The 23,926-nt window shown below is 31.2% G+C and overlaps 1 protein-coding gene across 1 annotated transcript in view; it reads left to right on the top strand.

The window, feature by feature from the left end:
* LOC133193564 (uncharacterized) overlaps window positions 1–23,926 on the top strand; it is a 45,908-nt gene that overhangs the window by 18,468 nt on the left and 3,514 nt on the right. The window contains exons 6-24 of the mRNA XM_061329525.1: window positions 1,203–1,376; window positions 2,747–2,840; window positions 2,949–3,073; window positions 5,005–5,160; window positions 12,772–12,828; window positions 13,729–13,998; window positions 16,713–16,835; window positions 17,393–17,506; window positions 17,900–18,019; window positions 18,319–18,441; window positions 18,730–18,849; window positions 19,398–19,520; window positions 19,739–19,858; window positions 20,433–20,555; window positions 20,763–20,882; window positions 21,344–21,463; window positions 23,277–23,390; window positions 23,487–23,504; window positions 23,660–23,845. Coding sequence (XP_061185509.1) covers window positions 1,203–1,376; window positions 2,747–2,840; window positions 2,949–3,073; window positions 5,005–5,160; window positions 12,772–12,828; window positions 13,729–13,998; window positions 16,713–16,835; window positions 17,393–17,506; window positions 17,900–18,019; window positions 18,319–18,441; window positions 18,730–18,849; window positions 19,398–19,520; window positions 19,739–19,858; window positions 20,433–20,555; window positions 20,763–20,882; window positions 21,344–21,463; window positions 23,277–23,390; window positions 23,487–23,504; window positions 23,660–23,845 — 2,400 coding nt within the window. The remainder of the gene's footprint in view (window positions 1–1,202; window positions 1,377–2,746; window positions 2,841–2,948; window positions 3,074–5,004; window positions 5,161–12,771; window positions 12,829–13,728; window positions 13,999–16,712; window positions 16,836–17,392; window positions 17,507–17,899; window positions 18,020–18,318; window positions 18,442–18,729; window positions 18,850–19,397; window positions 19,521–19,738; window positions 19,859–20,432; window positions 20,556–20,762; window positions 20,883–21,343; window positions 21,464–23,276; window positions 23,391–23,486; window positions 23,505–23,659; window positions 23,846–23,926) is intronic.

Consider the following 23,926-nt stretch of genomic DNA (forward strand, 5'->3'; position numbering starts at 1 on the left):
CACATGTGTATGCCTTTTGAAAAGACCTTCCCTTGGATACCAACAACTTTGACCTTTTGACCTTGACCTTAGAGTTTGACTACTTCAATTTTGGAAAACTTTAAACTTGGCCATAACTTTTATCAGTTAGTGATAGGGTTTTCGTACTTCACAGTGTATTCCTTGTGACAAGACCTTCCTTGGATACCAACATCTTTGACCTTTGACCTAGACCCTTGAGTTTGACCTACTTTTGAAAAACTTTAACCATGACCATAACTTTTAAACAGTTGGTGCTAGGGCTTTCATACTTTACATGTACATTCCTTGTGACAAGATCTACCTTTGGATAGGAACAACTTTGACCCTTTGACCTTGGAGTTAGACCTACTGTGGAAAAACTTTAAACTTGGCCATAACATTTGAACGTTTGGTTCTAGGGCTTTCACATTTCATGAACATGTGTATCACTTGTGACAAGACCTTCCCTTGGGCAGCATTTGACCTTGACTTTGACGTTTTACTTACTTTTAAAAAACTTTAACCTTCGCCATAACTTTTCAACAGTTTGTGCTAAGACTTTCATATTTCACAAGTATATTCGTTGAGACAAGACCTTTCTTTGGGTATCAACATTTTTGATCTCTTGACCTGGAGTTTGACTTGCATTTGAGAAACTTTAACCTTCGCCATAAGCTGTCATACGGGGACATCAGTGTTCACAAACACATCTTGTTTGTAAATATTTTTTATAAAGCTTGGAATCAAGTATACCTGTAGGTATTGTAGATTGAACTCACCATCGTTGACTGGAATGTGAAAAGTATTAAAGACGAAAATGTGATTTAGGAAGAATTTCCCCCTGAGAAAGTGAACTGTGTATATAAGTAGGACTGCCAGATGTAGAATTAAAACCACGTTCTTTTAAAATACAGATATAATTATGAGCCTTACAAGCAGAGACGATATTTTTACAAACCTTGTTGGAATCATATTGTTCATGTAGACTTTTTAACCAAATTCTGGTCAAATTGAAAGTTATTGTAATTAGGATATATATATATATATATATATATATATATATATATATATATATATATATATATATATATATATATATATATATATATATATATATATATATATATATATATATAGTCATAGGTTTGATATGCAATATGATACCAATTTTCATGATATTTAACTATTTTTCTTCCTTTAAGACGTTTCAAACAAAGAAGCTGTTTGTTGTAACGATTGTGCAAAGAGTGGTCCAATATCTAAACCAGTTTCTGTAACACCATCGAAAGAGCTTAGGATAGATTTTAATTCTGATAGGACAACTCATGATTACGAAAAGGGATTTGAAGTGAATTTGGTTGCCACCAAGGATTATGGTAGGTTTAGATAATTGGTACAACAATTTATTCTAAGATGGAGTACAAAAATGTAGATCCAGATATGGCTCAACAATTCACAGGAGCAATAAGAAGTGGAAAGCGTATTGTCCTTTCAAAGGTCTTAATAAAAAACATTGCATTTGTTATCACACATAAAGTCAAACCTTGTTATCTCGAACTCGATGGGACAGAAAAGATATCCGAATATTCGAGATATTGAGGGTAAAATACTTCAAAGAACAAGTGGTTGGGGACCTCAAAATCACTTTGAAATATCCATGGTATTCGAGATATCAGTGTTCGAGATACCAAGGTTCAACTCTATTTCACCTATTTCTGAAATGAACATTTTTCATTTTTTCTGGTACAAAGTTCGTATTTAAACTAACATTTCCGTTTAAAAAATACACTTAAAATGTTATCAGTGATTTACATGTAATTAAATTATTAATTTGAGAGCAGGAATAATCTTTATTTGTAAACACATAACATTTGTGATATTATTTTGGAAAAAAGAGATCATGCTTACACAATCTTAAAGTTATGGTATACGAAATATTGGGAAACCATGGATACACACTTTCCGTTTTTGACATGATATGAAAAAACAACTTATCATATTTGTAATTAATAGATCTGAAAAGAAAGGAACTACTGGTAAATTATTCAAATGGTCAAACATTGCATACAGTAGTTCATATGTAACGTATGCGGCATAAAATTAAGGTGTAACTTTTAAATAGTAATTAATGAAACTACTTAAGGAAGGCTACAAATAGCTGATAGTGTTATCCTATAATAAAAGATAAGAGAAGGTATCCAGTTTTAAAATCTGATGAAGATAATTCTGTTTCTTATTAAATGAATGAATGTGAATGAAATGTAAATAAATGTTTTGTGCTAAAGACTACATATTTGTAACCCCATTTGTTTTTTTAGATGTAAACATAAAATACTGCTACACTCTGTATATATGACAATCAGTTTATTTTAATTTGAAACTAAGAGATATAACATTTATACTCTGCGAAAAAAGGAAATTTTGTATCTTTAAATAAAGTATAAGTTCTGCAGTCTAGCTAGGATCTGGCTATCAGCCTCCTTAATCAATTCAAAACAGAGCAATGGAAGCAGTAAGGGGTCATGTTCGGGATTATTTTGTTTTCTTTCTTCCAAAGTGAATATCGACGTTATCATACTTAACCTTAATTGTTTTATCTTTGAATACAGAAAAGCTGTTTAAATTTGCCTTTTCCAATGGTATTTAAAGTTTTTGATAACCTATCCAAATTCAACATTCATGCTGAGTATGAAAAATCGCACAACCTGCGTGATATCTTTTTTTGATAGATTTTTCTCAAAATTAGAATTTTCAGAATACTGCCCAGTGGATCCGAAGCCGATCCAAATTACTGAGAAAAAACAGATTGCATCTCCAAAATTTCCAAACTTATATGAATCGTGAGTCTCTTTTTCGTTCTTCTTTGTTGTGTATCTTATTTGAATTTCGTTTGAAGTAATGCTACAATGTAATGTTATGCTAATGATTATATTTTATTTACTTGCTAGCAACCTGGACTGCATATACGAATTGACATCTCCAACTGGCGTTATTGTTAAATTCCAATATATTGATGTTGAAGTACATAAGGAGTGTAAAAATTCTTGTTGTGATAGGATTGATATATACCAAGGTACTTTGTTTTAAGGTCAGGATCTAGTGAATGAAAGGTGCCCACAGATTTCTCAAATTTGAGATACACATTCTTTTAATGATCCTTTACAAATACAGCTTGGTAAAATAAGGTGTATCGGGACATAATTTTGGGGCAAACTCATCGGAAAAACATATTATAAACTGCACATTTTCAATGAAAAATGAACAAAGTCTGTTATAAATATGGGAGGTTTTTTTCCATCTCAGGCAAAGGAAATGTATCTTTGCCTTCAGTCTCTCAGAAAACGGTTTTTCATATCTTCCTGATCTCTACTTTAAAATGGTATTAAACAGAATAAGGGTATCGGGGTGACATTTGTCATGATTTCAAATTGAATTCCATGAAAAGGCTTTATATTTCTACATAATTCTATTGAAGCCATAAAGTACGGGAAAATTAAATTTAAATCAATTATGACGTCACAATGAATCTAGCACCAAGAAGGAAGTCTAAACTCATTTACTAGATCTTGATCTTAAGATACATACAACTGTAACCTATTTTATCTTTGTATATTAAACATTACAAAAACGAAAATGAAATTTAAGCAAACGATTTTAGTGTAAATTGAAGATCAAAATTTACACAATTTTGTGAATAATTAAAACATTACAGAATACAGAGATGTTGAGTTATCCATCACGTCCGTGAAATGTTTAAGTTAAATTACTAGCAATTACATAACTTATATGGGGACAAAAGAATAAAATTAAGCCGTGTTTTAGAAAGACAAAAACAAGATCTAAAAGAAAAACAAATCATAAAAGATTAATTAGGGTGAATTCACCATGCATCGGACACCCTCGCACTTCAACAAGTTCTAGCGATATCGCTACCGACCGAATATTATCAAAATGGAACTTAAAATGTAGTATGTGGTTAAAATATAAATTTTTGACACAACCGCGCCCTATTTATTCAGAAAATATCATTAAAAACCGATTTTTTCGGAATAAGTCAGAATTCACCATGGATCGGACAATAGTCACCATGCATCGGACATACGATATTTAAACCAGAAAAAATATCATACCTTGATCTCCGTGCTTTAAAATGAGTGATATCGAAACATTTTTATCTTTTATTTAAAAGTTAAACTTCTATTTAATTTGAATGACTTTTTCGATCCACAAATGTGAAGAGATTTTAGTTGCATTACATCGCCTAAGAAAGGCTTTACAGTACTAGTAATATGGCAACTCGCGCCTTTGTCTCGTGGGTTATCACCATCTAGTTTAAAGAAATAAATTGAGTCCACGTCTAGTCGTCATATATCGATTATTTGTTTTTTCACTGAAAATTTAGAGTTTCTATTTTTTATTTCCGTAAAAAAACAGCTGTCATTTGGGTTTGATATGAAAATGGAAGTGATTACCAATGCATCGGAAAGTGTCCGATGCATGGTTAATTTGTGTGCGATGTACGGTGAAATAAACTTACTAGTTAAAAACAACTCTAAAAAATATTATAAAAACATTGAAGTAAAATTTTTGAAAAATTTCTGTAAAATAATCAATTATTGATAAATTTTACCTAGGTCCGACACGTTCCGTTGACGTCTATTTAAAAGAACGACAACTCTAAAAATTGCAAAATCGTAAAATTCTGGTTACTCCCCTTTGATGATGCAAAATATGACGTAATTTCAAGGCCATTCTTGTGGTATTTTTATCACAACATGAAAATAAAAATCGGCATCATTAAAAAGTTTAATTCTTCACCTTTAAGACAGAAACAAGTAAAAACACGGGAGATTCGGGTTCAATGAAAGTTTATTGCTTAAAATTGTCCGAAGCAAGGTATGTGTCCGATGCTTGGTTAACTCACCCTAAATATTTTTTGCATTTAGGCAAGAAAATCATTACTTCAATAGAATGCAATTGTAATGATATTCTTTTATTCTCAAGGGCCAAAAATAGAAGGGAAAGAACCCATAGCTTCAATATGTTCTCTACAGAACTTCAAATATGACAAGATTTATGAGAGTGTGGGGACAACTCTAACCCTTCATCTGGCCACTGATCAAGTTGGTCCATTTCGTGGTTTTGTGGCTACTGTTCAAGGTATGTTGTTTGCAATATTCTAAAAATTACAGTTTATCCTTTAACACCTCATAATGAATAGACTTAGCATATACTAGTTAATTCAAAAAAGAGTACAGATAACCCTGGAACTTAATGTTTTACACGTATTATCTAAATATTTTGTTTATTGTGTGTTTAGAGAGGAATAAGCATTCCTGTCTAAGGGGATGAAGGACATTTGGTCACATGACTGGTTAACTACGTCATAGTCTCCGTTTATATAAGTGCAAATCGTGTAAAGCATCAGTTCTTGTATAAATTTTTGACAATTTTTAAACTTTAATTACCATCTTATCTAAAAAAAAATTAAAAGTGTAAAAATTCTTGTAAACATTAACAAATTATGAAAAAGATTGATCCACTCCTCTGTTTCCCTAAACTGCCCGTCCAACAAGTCGGTGACGTCATACACGATCTGTTAGTACAGCAAGATCATACTCGGTGAACACAGGGGCGGTATTATTATGTAAAAACAGGTCATAATCAGTATATGATGAAATATTTTGAGAAACGGGGAACACAAAAATTATTTTTGCATGGTTGATGACGGAATGTAGGTGTATCTTATTTCGCTTATTTAGCTTACTTGTGACGTCATAGTTGGTTTTTCCCGTACTCGAGAAATGTAACATGACACGTTTTTGTCATGCTTATGTCCTCTTTAACGATGTCCTGTGAAATAATGAGGTCAGCTTCATCATTCGAAATTTTTACAGTTAATCAATAATATGAAGGATTTGCATTTCAACATAAATTAAGAAATATTGAATGGTAGAATTTTTTGTAAATAACGTTTTTTATTGTTTAACTTGTCTTAAAAAGTGCGTAATTTTCCCTGTCCAGATGCAGTGTGATAGACAAAATTGCTTTTGCGAATTTTAAACTCTAGTTATACTCTGAAATATTTTAAAAGATACACGTCCACTTTAATATTTTTATATATGCTTAAAAAATCCCATTGTGGACAGAGTAATGAGCAAACATGGAGAATTAATACTCAACTTAGATACTGCAGGGCATAGTATTTGTCAATCAATATCTCCAAAATAAGGTAAGAAACCTAATGATATAACTGCTTTAATATATGTGAGACATACTTAATTAGAAATATACAAAATATGAAAAAAATGAATGACAAGTATTTTTTAGCTCAAGGTCCTTCTCCTCCTTAAGGACTATATTTAAAATTCTTTTCTCTTTCATTTGTTTTAAACAGTGAAAAAAAAAGCAATTGAGAAAATGATTTTTAAAATGCTCTAAAAGAGGGATAATATCTTTGATTGCATAGGAAAATATATTAAAAAATCTGAAGGAACAAGGTACAGTTTCAATACAAATTTTGCCCTTTGTAGAAAATTAAAACTCATGCTTTCTGAATCATTAAAATTCCATGCAGAAAGATCATACAAATCATTTTTCTCACTAATTGTGACGTCATAAACTTGTGAATTTTCCCGTATTTTCTTAAAAAGTTGCAGGAGACACCAATTTTCAATGGAATTTTCTTTCACATAATATTGTCCACAGGCATCGCCCACAAATATTTTGAAATATGTGATTTTTCAAAGAATTTTACACTACATATCCGAAAATTTAAGTGGGCGACGCTCTGGACACTATTTTCTTAAGGTAGATAACCTTTGAAATTAGTCATTTTGAGGCTTTTTCTGTTTAAAATAGAGAAGTGCATCAGATCAATGACGTCATATTTCCAGAATGGCACTACTTTATGCAATATTTTTTCCTGTTTTATCACAGTCATATATTCAACTTATATTTAAGCCAGTTTCAAAACTTTTTGAAAACATTAAATTTTAGGGCACAATAAAGCTAACATCGTACCTTCTTCTTTGAATAAAAACATGCCTCCTTAAATCAAGGACAATTTTAACAAGCTATTTCTTCATGCGAAAAGGTAGTAGCTACCATTCAGTATATATTAATTTTATTATCTTATATACATAACATAAAAACAATAAGAAGAAAAAATATAATTACTATATCATTTTTATGAGTGTTGAAATGAATAAATCGAATTACGTTTAATGTATTGTGGTTGTTAGACACATTAGTCTTAATGTGAAAGAATGACGATAGAAACCAAAGGAATATGTGTATGATCCACAAATTGATTATATGAAGCTTCTATTAATATACAGTAAAATGAAAGAAGACTTGTGTTGAATATTTAATTCGTGACATGTTATGGAGAAGTTATATTTCTTTCAAGATGACACTGCGCCATGTAGTGCACCTTTGTGGACAACCACAATAATAATATTCAAAGAATTGACACTCTTGAATGTCCTTCACAGTAGCTAAACATCACCACAAATGAAAAATTTTCAGGCATCCTTAAAATTATCCTTAAAAGATAACTAAAGACAGTGAGTTATAGGAAAGACGTGATAAATGAAATTACACGATGTGTCACTCCAGTGCTTGATTAAATCATAGTATAACGCATCGTCAACTTAGCTGCATCAAAAACATTAGACATCACTTAATATTAAAACATGCAAAGAAAGAACTAGGTGCACCTTATGTATGTTTTGATACTCAATCCATTTTTAAGCCATTTCTTCTAGATTAGAAAGCGGTTTTGTGTTTTCATGATATATGAAAACCTCAAAACAACACAGCACTTAACGGCAAAACATGCAAACAAAGAGCTAAGTCTAATTAATTGAAATTGTTTGAAAGAGCTAAGTATACCTTATACATGTATATGAAATGAACAAATGAGTATGCATTGAATCGATGTTTATGAAATAACCCATTTCAGGCGATTAGATCTAAATTAGAAAGAAGTCTCTGAGTTTTCAGTACTTATAAAAACATCATTTCCAGGGTTTCGTTATTGGGAATCATGGTTAATTAATGTGCAATGATAATAGATTTAATCGACAAAATTAGTATTGGAAACTAGAGACCAGGGAGAGGTAAAAAACAATAGATTTTGTAACAGAATTCTCGTGTCAAAAGGGTTTTTAAGAAAGAAATAAGTAAGAGGCAATTTTTTTTTCACAGGGAACATATTAACTAAAAGTCCAAAATATCTTCGAATTTTTGTACCATTGCTCTTAAAGTAAAAGAAAGAAATAGCTCGAGAAAAATTTATTGCTATGATAATGAAAAAGGAGTCAAGTATAACTTCAAGATATTGTAACATTTATGCTTTATGTATTTAGGGAAAACTCATAAATTCTTTTTCTTAAAACATTTGAAATATTTTATCGAATGCAAAAATGCCTGGACTTATTGACGGGGGATATTGTGTTGCAAATGTACCTGCACGTATGCATTGGTTGTAATTTGGCAATACACCAAGTACAAACAACGTTTAAAAGCCTCAAGGGTTTCACACACTTGTGAACAGCCCTAGGTGAAGTGACTGTTTTGTCATTTTAAAATATTTACATATATAAGATGTGATTTCTCTTCAAGATTCCCATGGAAGAAAATCTAACTTCATATCCTCATGAACTTCAACTGAATATAACAAGGAGTAATTAGTTGGATAGCACTACATTGAGCGAAATGGGGATCCTGGACAATTCGATTATATCCGTCTGTTTATGATTGATTGATTTTATGTTGTTTAATGTCCCATTCGAGAATTTTTCACTTATTGATGTATCAACTGCTTTGGCTAAAGTGCCACAGATTATTATGACCTATGAAATATATGGAGATAACGAACAGTATTCAAGCTCAAAAGTCCATTATACAATACAAAATAGGATGTATTGCTCTGTCGGCCCTAATAAGAGATCTTTATCATGCCAACACATACTGTGATATAGGACCTTAATTTTTATGGTGTCATCTGAAAGACCCGTGACTTAAACTTCTAATGCCGGACACTTGACGAAAAACCAATCTCTGTTTTCATATACTTGAAATTCAAAGGTTAAAGCATTAATAATCTATTTGAGTTTATTGTTCATGAAGATATGACCTGATATTTTTCAATTTAATCGTGTTTTAAGAGCTTACTAACAAAGTATGATTTCATTTGATACTTCTTTATAGATGTGATGTCTTTAAGCAAACATGATTATGATGCACGGGCCACAACGTGCATTCTGATTCCATTTTTACACCGAAAGTTCGGTAATTGATATGGGGTCAGTTTCAAGATGTACATAAAACCATATGATTAAAAATTAAAATTTAGTACGTGAAGTATCAATTAATAGGGAAGTAGAAAATTAATTACACTTTTGATAAAATTATTACGATTTGACTGCAATCTGGAATCTTTTTTTAAGCAAACACAACAACTATATTAAACTGTCTACAAAGTTAATGTCATGATTAATTAGTCGCATAAACCGTGATATGAGAAACACTCTATAGCTTATCATCCAGGTAGAACATCCGAGTGTCCACCAGTCACACGTGTAACGTTTAAAATATGGTTAAAATGCAATTAAAACATAAGGGGCAGAGTGATTTTTAAAAAAAAAACAAACAAAATTGATAAAACTTGACTGAATCTTCAAAACTCGCATTCTTTTGTACCAAAAGACTAATATCTTAAAACGTTAGTATGAGAAAATTTGACCCTGCGGAAATAAAAACGTTGACAACACTATAAAATTGATTTTCTGAGACGAAGATGGAGGCATTATTCGATTGACATGATTCAGCGATTCATCTTTGTGTATAAAGCATGAATTTAATGTTTCAATTTAAAAAAAAAAAAGAATACCTTCAATAGATATGACAGGTGTCACACGTATGCATTTGATATTGTCATTGAAAAATATTCAGAGGAAGATAGTTTGTCATAAAATTCACTGTTGGGCTAGTTTTAATTCTTTCTAAGCAACTGTTTCTTTAACATTACCCTACAGCAAAGAATGACCTCTTTAATTTTTGTCCCATTTATTACTGAATTACTTGCAAAGATAATGTTCGAATGAAAAGATGTCGATAAACATGTTGAACATTAATCTATTTCTTGTGACAAGAACAATCCGACATTTTTTGTCCCCATTTTATAATAATTTTTCAATGTCAAGTCAGCGATGTGAGACATATGAAAACAAGTCTGCTTTTACACTTATGCAAAAATGTATATGACAATTGGTTATACGATTGTACCAAAATCTGTGGGGAAAATATACTCTCGATATATGTTGATGTAGTTAAGATTCAATAGGCATGAATTACAAGAGATGAAGAGTAATATTGTAGTTAAAATGAAGAAATTAACTTTAATTTTTTAATAGTAAGAGCGTAAATATATCTAATTAAATGTATTTTAATTAAAACAAAATATATGTGAGTATACATCCTGTTATGTTTCACCAAGATGTATTTTCCAAGAAGCAATTACTCATTTTATAAAATATATCTTGTTGAAAAATTTCAGGTAATAGCTTCATGAAATCTGAAATCTCACAACTAAAAGGCATTTCTCAAGTGACATGCATTCCATATTTGATCTATTGAGCTCTGGTATCTAATTAATGAATCAGTTAATTTAGCATAAAAAGAACTTTATTTACATGTGTGTCATTGTCGTAGTTAAATAGGTGATTTGTATTTTTTAAATACATTTTTCTCCATAATATAAAAAAATATATTGAATGCTCTTCATGATTTTGGATAAAATATTCAAATCATGTCAAATTCAAGACTTGAAATGCTTTGAAATTTGACTGAGAAGAGTGGTCTTCCATCAAAGACAATAACTGTCATCTATTAGCCTTAATAGTAATCCAAAACGGCCTTAAATGTCTGTTGATAGCATGCAAGTCTAAGCAGAAAAGCTATGTATTTCACATTAATTAGAATAAGTTAATTCGGTTTGAGTGACGGTTATTTAATGAAGACTTATACGTTTATTACGAAATGCCATATACCAGCTGTTAGTCCGACAGTGACAAGGCAAGACCTTAGCATGATTTAAGTGATACACAACGCAATGTTCCGTGTATGCGTTTCACTGACACTTATAGAATGCATTTGTTTTATTCTAATGATTTGAAACATATCATCTTAATGAAAATTCATTTTTTAAAAACATATCTGTTAATCATTTCCATAAAAAGACAAAATTTGAAAATATGGCCCTTTGTGTATAACTTTATGTTTTCATGAGTTCATTGTCTTGGTTTTTCATATATAAATGTCTTTGTTTTGTCAGATTTTACAAAATTTATTGTTTTCTATATTACATGTTATTACTTGTTTACAAATATAGCGAGGGTTCAAACTATTCATCAATGTTGTGTGAACTATCGACCTTTTCAAGACATCGGTGGGGAAGTGACTAAAGGGGCACACTTTCCTATTAAAAATTGATACAAGGATATTACGTAAATACCTTTTGAAAATAATCAAATAAAATGAATTTGATTATAAAATAAGCTTTGAAAACTCTTTAACTCTTTTTTTGTTGTCTCTTTTAATCTTATTCCTGTTTCTTTTTGTTTTGATTTTAAGGGGAAGAAGGACCTTGAGCTAAAAAAAATACTTGTCATTCAATTTTTTTCATATTTTGTATATTTCTAAATAAGTATGTCCCACATATCTTAAAGCAGTTATATCATTAGGTTTCTTACCTAATTTTAGAGATATTGATTGACAAATACTATGCTCTACAGTATCAAAGTGGAGTTTTAATTCTCCATGTTTCCAGGCTCATTACTCCGTTCATAATAAGATTTTTAAGCATATATTAAAAATATGTAAGTGGACATGTTTCTTTTAAAATATACTAGAGTATGAATAGGATTTAAAATTCGAAAAAAGCAAGTTTCTTCTATCACACTGCATCTGGACAGGGAAAATTACGTGCTTTTTAAGACAACTTCAACAACAAAAGACGTTATTTACAAAAAAGTCTATCATTCAATATTTTTAAGTTTACGTTGAAATGCAAGTTCTTCAAAATATTGATTAACTGTAAAAATTTTGAATGGTGAAGCTGGCCTCAATATTGCACAGGACATCGTTAAAGAGGACAAAAACATGACAAAAACGTGTCATGTTTTACATTTCTCGAGTACGGGAAAAACTAACTATGACGTCACACGTAAGCTAACAAAGCAAAAAAAGATATACCTACATAAGATTTCCGTCATCAGCCATGCAAAAATAATTTTTGTGTTCCCCGTTTCTCAAAATATTTCATCATATACTGATTATGACCTGTTCTTACAAAATAATACCGCCCCTGTATTCACCGAGTATGATCTTGCTGTACTAACAGATCGTGTATGACGTCACCGACTTGCTGGACGCGCAGTTTGAGGAAACAGAGGAGTGGATCAATCTTTTTCATAATTTGTTATTGTTTACAAGAATGTTAAAACTTTTTTATTTTTTTGTATAAGATGGTAATTAAAGATAAAAAATTGTCAAAAATTTATACAAGAACTGATGCTTTACACGTTTTGCACATCTATAAACGGAGACTATGACGTAGTTAAACAGAGTCATGTGACCATGTGTCCTTCATCCCCTTAAATATATAACTTTTCAATTTGCTTTTCAAATTTACAGTACCATTTATATAAAATTGAGTCATAATAACACATTTGTGAATAACAATCAAATTTGTGTATTTTTCAGCAAAAGAAGGAGATCCGATAACTTTACCTACAACAACTACATTAACAACAACTACAGGTATGAGAAGCAGGTTTGGCAAAAAACTGGGAAATACTCATATTTCCCACGAGAGTGGGAAATACTGGTAATTACCGGGAATTACTGGTATTTCCCGGGAAATACTGGGAATTAAGAAATAGCTACATACTTCATTCATATTGACATGTAGTACACCTTTTTGGCTCAGATATCTACCTGGTATCACTGTTCCTGATTTAAAAAATTCTGGTTTCCAAGTAATTCATTTTATACAATCATAACACAGCATAGTCATATACCAGTAATTACTACCTATATTTAAATCTACTTCAGGTATGATAATTAGCATGTTTTAGCTAATCGACTACAGGCGTGATAATTATTACCTACACAGTGATATATAAAAATCACTGAAGACAGATAATTACCACCTTTAATTAAATCTACTACAGGTAGGATAAGTAGCATTTATTGCCATTACTTAAACGACTTCAGCTTAGATAATTATTGCCTATCATTAAATTTATCACAGGTAAGATGATAATTATGTATGATGAAAGTATGACTCGAAAAAAGACAATTTGCAATGGTAATGAAAACGAATAAAGCTATGTCAATATTACCTATTATTAATATCCTCCACCTTCCTACTGGGTAGAAAAGAGCAAAGGCAGCAAACAAAAAACTGGTTTGGCGTAAAGCTTGATATCCTCTCAAAAAAGCTGAAATGACAACAGTCATATTAGGTGGGGGTGGGGGGGGGGGGGCTGGGATTTTTCCTTATTGTATGCATATCTACAAAATGCGATAAAAATTTGTTTTGTTTTTTAATTTTTTTAATTGTGCCTCGATATCTTTGAAAATAATCTTAACTTTTACATCCATTTCACATAGCGACTTCAAAGTTTCTGATTTTGTTGTTGCATTCATTTACTGTAGACCAATCCATCGAAGGTCTTGAAACACTGCAATATAGTAGATTCGAATTACGTTGTAAAATACCAACGCTGGAAAATGGTGTCGACATCTCATGGACCAAAGATGGACTTCCTCTTGTTTCCGTTGATAACAACAGATATTATTTTTTGGAAGACAATACCCTGGTTGTATTTACGTCCATACTACAAGAAGATAGTGGAGTTTACGTTTGTGAGGCTAATGATCCATTTATGACAACATATAGTGCAAGAATAGTCGTAAATGACAGCGGTATGCTATAACGTTTAATGTAAATTCCGTTTATTAAAGTTGAAGATTTCCAAATCTATTGTATCTGTATACCATTTTTTTCTTACAAGTGGTTGTTATCAAATTGCCTTTTGCGCTCTGATTTAATATACAGTTATTATCACCAATTAAATTATTGATAGATCATTTTCATATAATTTGATAAGAATTCAACAAATTACTATAAAAAATGAGGAAGGAAAATAAATCTAATTCTTAATCAACTTTTGCCAGGGTTGAGATGTACTGAAGACACCTGCAATGGGAATGGAACTTGTGTTGATAATAATAATTCGTATATCTGTAACTGTTTTCCGGGATATGAGGGGAAACATTGTGAAAAAGGTCAGGAAATTAATTCATGTGTTTGCTGATTAAACGTATGATAAAGGATTAAAACAAAATCAGTTCAAGAGACTGCATATACAGATCTATATTACATCTTGAATAAAGGAAAATGCTAGAAAAATATTACTTTTTAATAATACTTCTTTTAAAATGCAAATACTAAATCTAAAATTTTGTTTCTATTTTATTTTTTGCTTGTGCTAAATGAATTTTTCACATCTTAAGATAAGGATGAATGTCAAACACCCGATATCTGTAAACACGGGTCTTGTATCAATACTGTGGGTTCTTACTACTGTGATTGTCTGACGTCCCCGGGATGGACAGGACCTGCGTGTGAACAAGGTAGATTTATTGTAATGTAATAAATCGCTAAAATGATGGATCTTTTAATGTAATATTTTTTTATTGCAATGTGTCTTAAATGACATTTTTTTATTGCTACAATCTACTTCGAGATTGTATCAATGAAATGATGTTATGAATATGGGTTTATGCTAACTGACATCATAAAAACTGTAAGTAATGAAGGTAATATTATTCCAATGAAATTTCATCAACGTTGTAAGGTATTGTTATGAGAAGAAAACACTTGGCCTTGAACTCGACATTTAGATATATCGACGATGTATTATCAATTAACAATAGTTAATTTCATTCATTTGTCGATTCGATATATCCCAGTCAACTTGAAATAGAAAAACACCACAGAGTCTGCCAGATCTGTTTCATAGTTGGATGCTTTACTGATTATAGACGATAAGGGCAAACTAACAACTAAATTGTATGACAAACGAGATGACTTCAACTTTTCCATCGTCAACTTTCCTTTTTTATGTAGTGAAACTGTAATATCTTTCTATCACCTGCATATGATGTTTACATCTCCCAACTTATTCGATATTCAAGAGCATGCTCCGAGTGCGATCAATTTTTAAATCGAGACAGGCTACTGACAGATAATTTGATATTACAGGGATTTTAACAACCTCGTTTAAAGCCAGCAGCTTAAATTTTATGATTTAATGCTTTTGTTAACAAATATAACCTATCATTGGATCACATTTTGGCTGACATTTGTTTTGCACTGAATTTGACTACGGAATTTCCGTCTACCTGATCAATACATAGGGCTCATGGCGGGCGTGACCAGTCACAAGGGGATGGATGCTTACTCCTCCCAGTAACCTGATCCCACCTCTGGAATTTACAGAGTTCCGTGTTTTATGTCCTCTTCATAGAACTGTATTGTTTATAGATATTTTGAGATCGATCACTGTTCGTTATCTATTGAACTTCCAACAATCTATTGGAATTCCCATGGGTACTAATTGCGCCCCGTTATTAGCAGACCTTTTTTTGTATTCACATGAAGCAGAATTTGTCCAAAATCTTGTACGTGAAAAGAAGAAAACATTTGCCTTCAACTCGACATTTAGATATATCGACGACGTATTGTCAATTAACAATGGCTATTTCCATTCTTATGTCGATACGATATATCCCGGTGAGCTTGAGATAAAAGATACCACAGAATCTGACACATCTTTTTCATACTTGGATATTTTACTTGAAAAAGACATTAATTTTTATCTAAAACCAAGCTTTATGATAAACGTGATTACTTTAACTTTTCAATCGTCAACTTCCCTTACTTATGCAGCAATATACCTTCATCACCTGCATACGGGGTATATATATCTCTCAGTTGATTCGATACGCAAGAGCATGCTCTACGTATGTACAATTTCTAAAACGAGGTAAATTATTGACAAACAAGTTGATTAAACAAGAATATCAGCTGTCTCGTTTAAAATCATCATTTCGTAAGTTCTATGGTCGATACAATGACCTTGTTTGCAAATACAATTTATCATTGAGTCAAATGCTGACTGACGTTTTTCATACTAATTGTTAGGCCATTATTTACACACTGAATTGTCGACGGATTTTTCCGTTATTTCCCGATCACGACAAGGAGCACACGGCGGGTGTGATTGGTCGGCAGGGGATGCTCACTCCTCCATGGCACCTGATCTCACCTCTGATGTTTGGAGGTCCGTGTTTGCTCTGCTCCTATTTTGTATTGTTTAATGGACTTCTGAGCTTGAATACTGTTTTTCATCTCCATATATTTCACTTCACCTTTTTCACTGTAATATACAATGTAATGTCTGATCGTGGGAAATAGGTAATTGAGTGCACAACAAAATGAGGATTGGTCCCCTTCATTATAATTCCTTTTTCTTAATTTCTAACTGCCTGATTTTAACTGTACCTGCCTGCTATATAAGACTTTAATTTGAAACCTGCTTAAAGGAATAAAGACGTGTCTTTATTTAATACAGATATAGACGAATGTAAAAGCAATGGAACGAATGTATGCCCCAGAAATTCCGTCTGTGTAAACAGCGTTGGAAGTTATGACTGTAGGTGTAAGCAAGGCTGGAGAGGACCATCATGTGAAATTGGTGAATGTGCCATTTCTGAAATAGTTTGCGTTGCTTTCATTATAGTGATTTTTGGTTGTTCTTGTTATCGGTTATGTAGGATATTGCGTTGCTGCATTTAAATATTATTTCATAGAGGTATTTTTATTTTCTTAACATAATAAGCTAAATCTGGATTGATAGAAATATTGGTAGGAGACAGTTAAATTAACAAATAATAAATTTAACTTTTTTTTCAGTACCCTTACATACACTTTTGTAGTCCTTTACGATGAGGACATATTTCGTTTTAGACATGTTTAAAACATAGTTCAAGGAAATATGAAGTGAAAAAAAAATAATATAGTTCAAAATTATTTTTTTGGAACAGAAGAATAAAGATCATCCTAATTATTGTTACTTTATATAAGGCCATTGTTGTTTAAGAAACATATTCATGCATATGAAAACGAATCTTTCATTTTAAATTTTGGCACGCCCAATTGAGAATATTTTTGTCACATCCATGAACTGAAATCAACTGTATTCATTAAAAACTTTTTTTTTAAATCTTCATTACAAAAAAACTTTATTCACAGATGTAGACGAATGTAACAACATGCCTTGTAGTAAGAATGAAATGTGTGAAAATAGACCTGGAACTTATCTGTGTACGTGCAAGAAAGGCTGGAGAGGGTTTAACTGTACAGTAGGCAAGTATTCTATTAAGAGAGGCATACATTCTTAAACAATGCTTATGCCAAAAAAACCCAAAATTTATCAAATATTTGTTGACAACTAATTTTGCAGTGTAAATTAATTTGTACTTCTGAATAAAATAAAGGTTAAAATTCTTTTTAAAAACTCAAAATCCATTCACAGCTTGTATTCAAGAACTACAAAAAGTTGCATATTGACAATTAGCAATGATAAAAAGTATCTGTCCTTGAAAAAGTGACTGATAATTTCCTTTCATTACATTGTTTATTATCATATTGTAAATTTGATACATTGTCCAGTTTGGAGAAAGATTTTTCCAGTTTCAGTTTATTCATTTTTACAATTGACATGTTATTTTTTATATACGGCCTAATTTTGTTTAACAGATATTGATGAGTGCCAGGTAAACAGATCAATATGTGGTCAAAATGGAGTTTGTATCAATGACAAAGGTAGTTACTCTTGTAAATGTAAGACTGGTTGGACGGGGTCCGACTGTAACACAGGTAAGATAATAAATTTTTGAGGTCATGTTTTCCACTCAAAAACTGGAACAAAGCTGTTTAATTGCCTTAATAACTGTCTCATATGTGCATTTCATCTCAATTTTACTTGCACATTATGCCTTAAAATTCATTTTTAAATATTACCTTGAATAAATTACAGAATCTTAAATTAATAATTTCAAAATCAACTATTTCCTTTAATATCATTAAGATACGAATGAGTGCAACCATAAATATAACATTGAATAGATAACAGTATATTGTATTTAAATCAGCTTTTTTTTTTTAATATCATTTAGATATAAATGAGTGTTTAAACATCACGTCATCATGTTCGGGAAATGGTCGCTGTCTGAACACTCAAGGCAGTTTTAAATGTTTGTGCAATTCTGGATGGGAGGGACCCAGGTGCTCTGTGAAAGGTAGATTCCTAAAGAACAAATTATATTTGATTGATAAGTTTTAATATATATATATATATATATATATATATATATATATATATATATATATATATATATATATATATATATATATATATATATATATATATATATATATATAAGCTATTGGATATAATATAACTCTCATAAGCAAACAACATATGTCAGGAAGTTTTAAAGACATAATTTTTTGATCACACATAAATAAACTTTATTTTTTATAAACACAACTGCATGTGATATACCTTGCGGATTATATTGTTTCAGTGCAACTCTCCTGCATTCAAATACCTTGTAAAAATAATGGATCTTGTATTCGAATCGCCACAACTGAGAAGTACCAATGCATTTGTTCCGAAGGATTCGAAGGTGCCTTCTGCGATAAAGGTACGTTGTGTTTATGTTTGTATTTTACCAATCAATGCATTTAATCAAATAATATAATCTTGTAATAAAAAAAATCGAAATATCCCACAAATTTGTAAGAATATTATATTAGTTCACTTCTTCAAAACAATTCTCTTTAATCTCGTCATTAATTTTAAGTGCAAATTCATCTGCCATGTTTTAATCGAATGAGATAAATTTTCTCAGAGCAAAGATTTGAAAACTATTGTTGCTAGAGTTTTGAAAATTATCCCAAGTTGCATCCTGATAGCCAAAGCGTGGACTCGATCAGCTGGATTTAGGTCATATTTTCCACTCAAAAACTACAAAATGCTGATTGCATGCTCATGTTGATGCATGATTGCTTAATATTCATTTTTTAAAATTATTGAATACATGACAGTATCTTTAATTTATAGTTTTCAAATCAATAATAATCTTTAATATAATTAAGATACGAAACTTTTGCATTCACAAATATAACTCTGAATAGAGAAAGGTACACTGTATGCTTAATTTAAATCGGATTTTCTTTTAATATCATTTAGATATTAATGAGTGTTTAAACATCACATCATCATGTTCGGGGAATGGCCGCTGTCTCAACACTCAAGGCAGTTTTAAATGTTTGTGTAATTCTGGATGGGAGGGACCCAAGTGCTCTGTGAAAGGTAGATTCCTACAGAATGTAATTATATTTTATTAAAATTTATTTAACAAAAAATGCTTCTATCAGATATAATATTACTATCTTAAGCATATTAAACTATATTAGGGTTTGTCCGTAGTCTTAAAAAGTTAACATTTTTAAAATCATCACACATGACTAAATTTTATTTTATATTAACACAGTCATATGTGATATATCATGATGGTTATATTGTTTCAGTTCAACCCTCCTGCATTCAGATACCTTGTAAAAACAATGGATCTTGTATACGAAACACCACAACTGGGAAGTACCAATGCATTTGTTCCGAAGGATTCGAAGGTGCCTTCTGCGATAAAGGTATACTTTGTTTATGTTTGTTTTTTACCAATCAATGAATGTAAGCAAATATTATAATCTTGTCTTGAAAAAATCGAAATATCCCACAAACATATAAAAATATTATACTAGTACAGTACCTCAAATCAATTCTCCTTAATATCTTCATTTTTTAAGTGCAAATTCAAAACGAGGAAATGTGGGGGGGGGGGGGGGGGTTTATCGAATGAGATAAATTTTCTCAAAGCAAAGATTTTTAAAAATTGTTGCTAAAATTTTGAAAATTGTCCAAAGTTACATACTGATAGCAAAAGCGTGAACTCGATCAGTTAGATTTAGGTCATATTTTCCACTAAAATCCTAGATAAATGCTATTCAATTGCTTTTATGGCTGTCTTCTGCAATTGCACATGATTGCTTATAATTCATTCTTAAATATTACCTTGAATAGTTTACAGTATCTTTAATTAATAATTTTCAAATCAACTATTTCCTTTATTACCATTAAGATACGAAACGTGTACATTAAAAATATAACACTGAATAGATAAAGGTATGCTTAATTTAAATCAGCTTTTCTTTTAATATCATTTAGATATTAATGAGTGTTTAAACACCACATCATCATGTTCGAGGAATGGTCGTTGCCTGAACACTCAAGGCAGTTTTAAATGTTTGTGCAATTCTGGATGGGAGGGACCCAGGTGCTCTGTGAAAGGTAGATTCCTACAGAATATATTATATTTTATTAAAATTATTTAACACAAAATACTACTATCTGTTATAATACTACTATATTAAGCAAAGAAGGTTTGTCATAAGTCTTACAAAGTTAACATTTTTTAAATGACTATATATATAACTAAATTTTATTTTATATAAACACAGTCCTATGTGATATACCTTGGCAGTTATATTGTTTCAGTACCACTTTCCTGCATTCAGATACCTTGTAAAAATAATGGATCTTGTATACGAAACACCACAACTGGGAAGTACCAATGCATTTGTTCCGAAGGATTTGAAGGTGCCTTCTGTGATAAAGGTACACTTTGTTTATGTTTCTATTTTACCAATTCTTGACTTTTATCATATATATCAGAATCTTGTAATGAAAAACTCGAAATATCAACTTAATCTGCTCCAGATTCGTATTGTTTTAATTGACTTTGAGCTTGAATACTGTTTTTTTCTCTATATTTCATACATGTAATACTATATCACCATCCATTGGAATTTTTTTAATCTCTACATTATTTTAAGTTCATAGGAAAACTGCTTTTTTTAAAATTACTGTATCCTTGATTTAGTGTATAAGAAGCAGTATGCATTAAAGGCCAGGCTATTTTTTTACGGTTCATATTTCTGTATCTTAGATGCAGATGATTGTCAATCATTTTTTGGAGAGGGCTTAAATAGGCTATGCCTGCTGCACAATCCAGTTATGTATTTATTAAATAATAAAATATGTTCAAAACAAAAATCATTTTTCCTTGACATTTTCAGATATCAATGAATGTTCGACTAAATGGAGTCCCTGTTCTGGGAGAGGGTCATGTGTCAACTCATTTGGATCTTACTTTTGCAATTGTTATGGAGATTGGGAAGGGCTCAGATGCGAGAAAAGTAAACAAATTATTACTTTTTTTATTTCAATCGGGGGAAATTTACGTACTATAGTCTGATTACGCATACCAACGGTAATATTGATAAATATTACTGTAATTCGTTTACGGTCAAGTTCACAGGATTTTATTCACTAATATCAATTCCAAACCTCAAAATCAAATTTGAAAGAGAATTTAAAAAAAATATTTTGATATACCTTTGGAACATATTTGCGAGTTGAAATTCCTCTGTGGGACATGAAGACCTGTTTTTGGATGAGACCGTTTAAACCTAGGCCCAGTGCCATAGTAGATGCTAGCATCACTTCTCAAAGGCCATTTGTGCTGCCAACAATTCTTAATCTGTAATACCGTATAACGGGTATTTTCTGCCGTTGTCCAATTTTTGCGGAATTTTGCGGATAGGACAAATCCGCAAAAATTACAATCGCAAAATATTTTTCAATATTCATATAGATATTTTGTATATGCAATTAAGAACCTGCGTACTGGACGCAGCAAAATTACTTGGAACGCAAGGTTTTTAAAAGCGATGCGTCCGCAGACTCATGAGTGGTCATATCCTCGTTAGCAAGAAAATTCGGGTGTCATCGAAATTCGAAGATTTTAGATGTTAGGATTTATCCAAAACATATTGAATCAGAACCTTCCTTTAAATAATATCATAAGTTGATACAAAAACATCTTTACTTGTACCTATTTCGCAATTATTAATCCAAACTCCGATAGCTGCAAACAACACATGGTAGCTTTTCTTGTTTAAACACTTTTTTTTAATCTTGTGTTTTATATTGAGACAATAATTACTGCTTGTATACACAGTGTGGCTTGATCGTCTCGTGAATTTTACCTAATGAAGACGACTGACAGGATTAGTTACGGCTCAATGCACATGACACCTGTGATTGTTAACCGTCAATTTTAGGGTACTAGATTATGCAATTGTTTGTTTTAGCTTAAAATATAAACACCAAATTAATTTTGATGGCAGTTAATTAGAAGCGTATTTTAGAATATGGCTTGGATGCATTTTTTATCATTATCTATATATTTAAATATTTTAATAGATCGCATAAAACGCCTGTTAGAATAAAGATTTGTATTGTTGTTTGGGTGGACTGACACTGCATTAATTCATTTCAATTGGTATTCGAAATATTTTTACAAAAACTAACTAAAAGATAGTAGTTTAATTAAGCTTAATAGCTTAATACCAGTTCTCATACAGCTTTGGTCAATATGTCTTAATGAATTTATAAACGTAAACATGACAGCGTTCTGATAATTCATAAAGTTTAGTGATCATACCCCGTAAATAAATTTTTGCGGTATAGTGCAACCGCAGAAATTGAAAACGCAGAAATTAATTTGCTACTTTTTAGGGGTTAAATCGCAAAAAATTCCTACCGCAGAAAATACCCGTTATACGGTATTCCTCTGGCAATCAATTGCGTCGAAACATAAAAGAAATATTCTCGAAGGAACGTAAAGCAAGCAAACAAAAATACATTTTAACAATTCTAATTTATAAGACTGATCATCAAGAGTCGAACCGATCAAAACTGATCAATGAAATTTATGGATGGATTGACAAATATCTGTAGCAAGAGCTCTGCTTCCTACATGTACTTCAGCCAGACTATTATTCAGCCTACATATAAAGTATTTATAAATAAACCTATATCTGAACAAAAATCCATTCTCTGAACCGTACCTTTGTAAGTAAACGTATATGTCATTTTCTCTGTTGCCCATCTTTTAAAGCATAGATTGAAACATTTTTGTTCAATATATTCTTATCCATGTTCTAGGAATTGATCCTTGTTTGTCCAATCCTTGTCCAAAGAATTCAGTGTGTGAAACAAAAGACAGTTCTTATCAATGCACCTGCATAATTGGATGGGAGGGGCCAAACTGTGATCAAGGTTATTTTAAAATTCATCAAATACTTTTTAATATTCATTCTTGAGCTTTTTATCAACGTCAAAAACTTCATTTAATGCGAAATCTTTACATTTTAGAGGTGAAGAGAGCGACAGGTAGTATGATATTATTATATTTCAAAATTTTAATTTAAGACAGTCGAAAATAATTTTCAAGTAAACAATAATATTAATACGCTTCTCTCTATTAACGAATCATTCAATGACACGTGCATTACAGTGAAATGAAGTTTTCATTTCTATATATAAAGGTCCATGTGCAGACATGTGCAAAGGTGAGGAGTCCTGCTATTTAGAACACGACTGTACCCATTACAAGCACTGCTATGCTAGGAATTTTGCTTGTCACTGTACATTGATGAAGTGTGCATTTGGAACGTTTTGGAGTTCTTCCCTCAATACATGCGACAAAGTGTCTAACGTACTTTGTAAATCGGGTATGTTAGTTTTGTTCTAAATAGCGTGAAACATCTGATTGCATGAGATATTGAGCTGATTTGTCCTATTCTCCACTATAA

This window comes from Saccostrea echinata, unplaced genomic scaffold (assembly GCF_033153115.1).
Source record: "Saccostrea echinata isolate AGI-Se365-2 ecotype Australia unplaced genomic scaffold, CSIRO_AGI_Sech_v1 ptg000028l, whole genome shotgun sequence".
In the NCBI taxonomy this organism is placed as follows: Eukaryota; Metazoa; Mollusca; class Bivalvia; order Ostreida; family Ostreidae; genus Saccostrea; species Saccostrea echinata.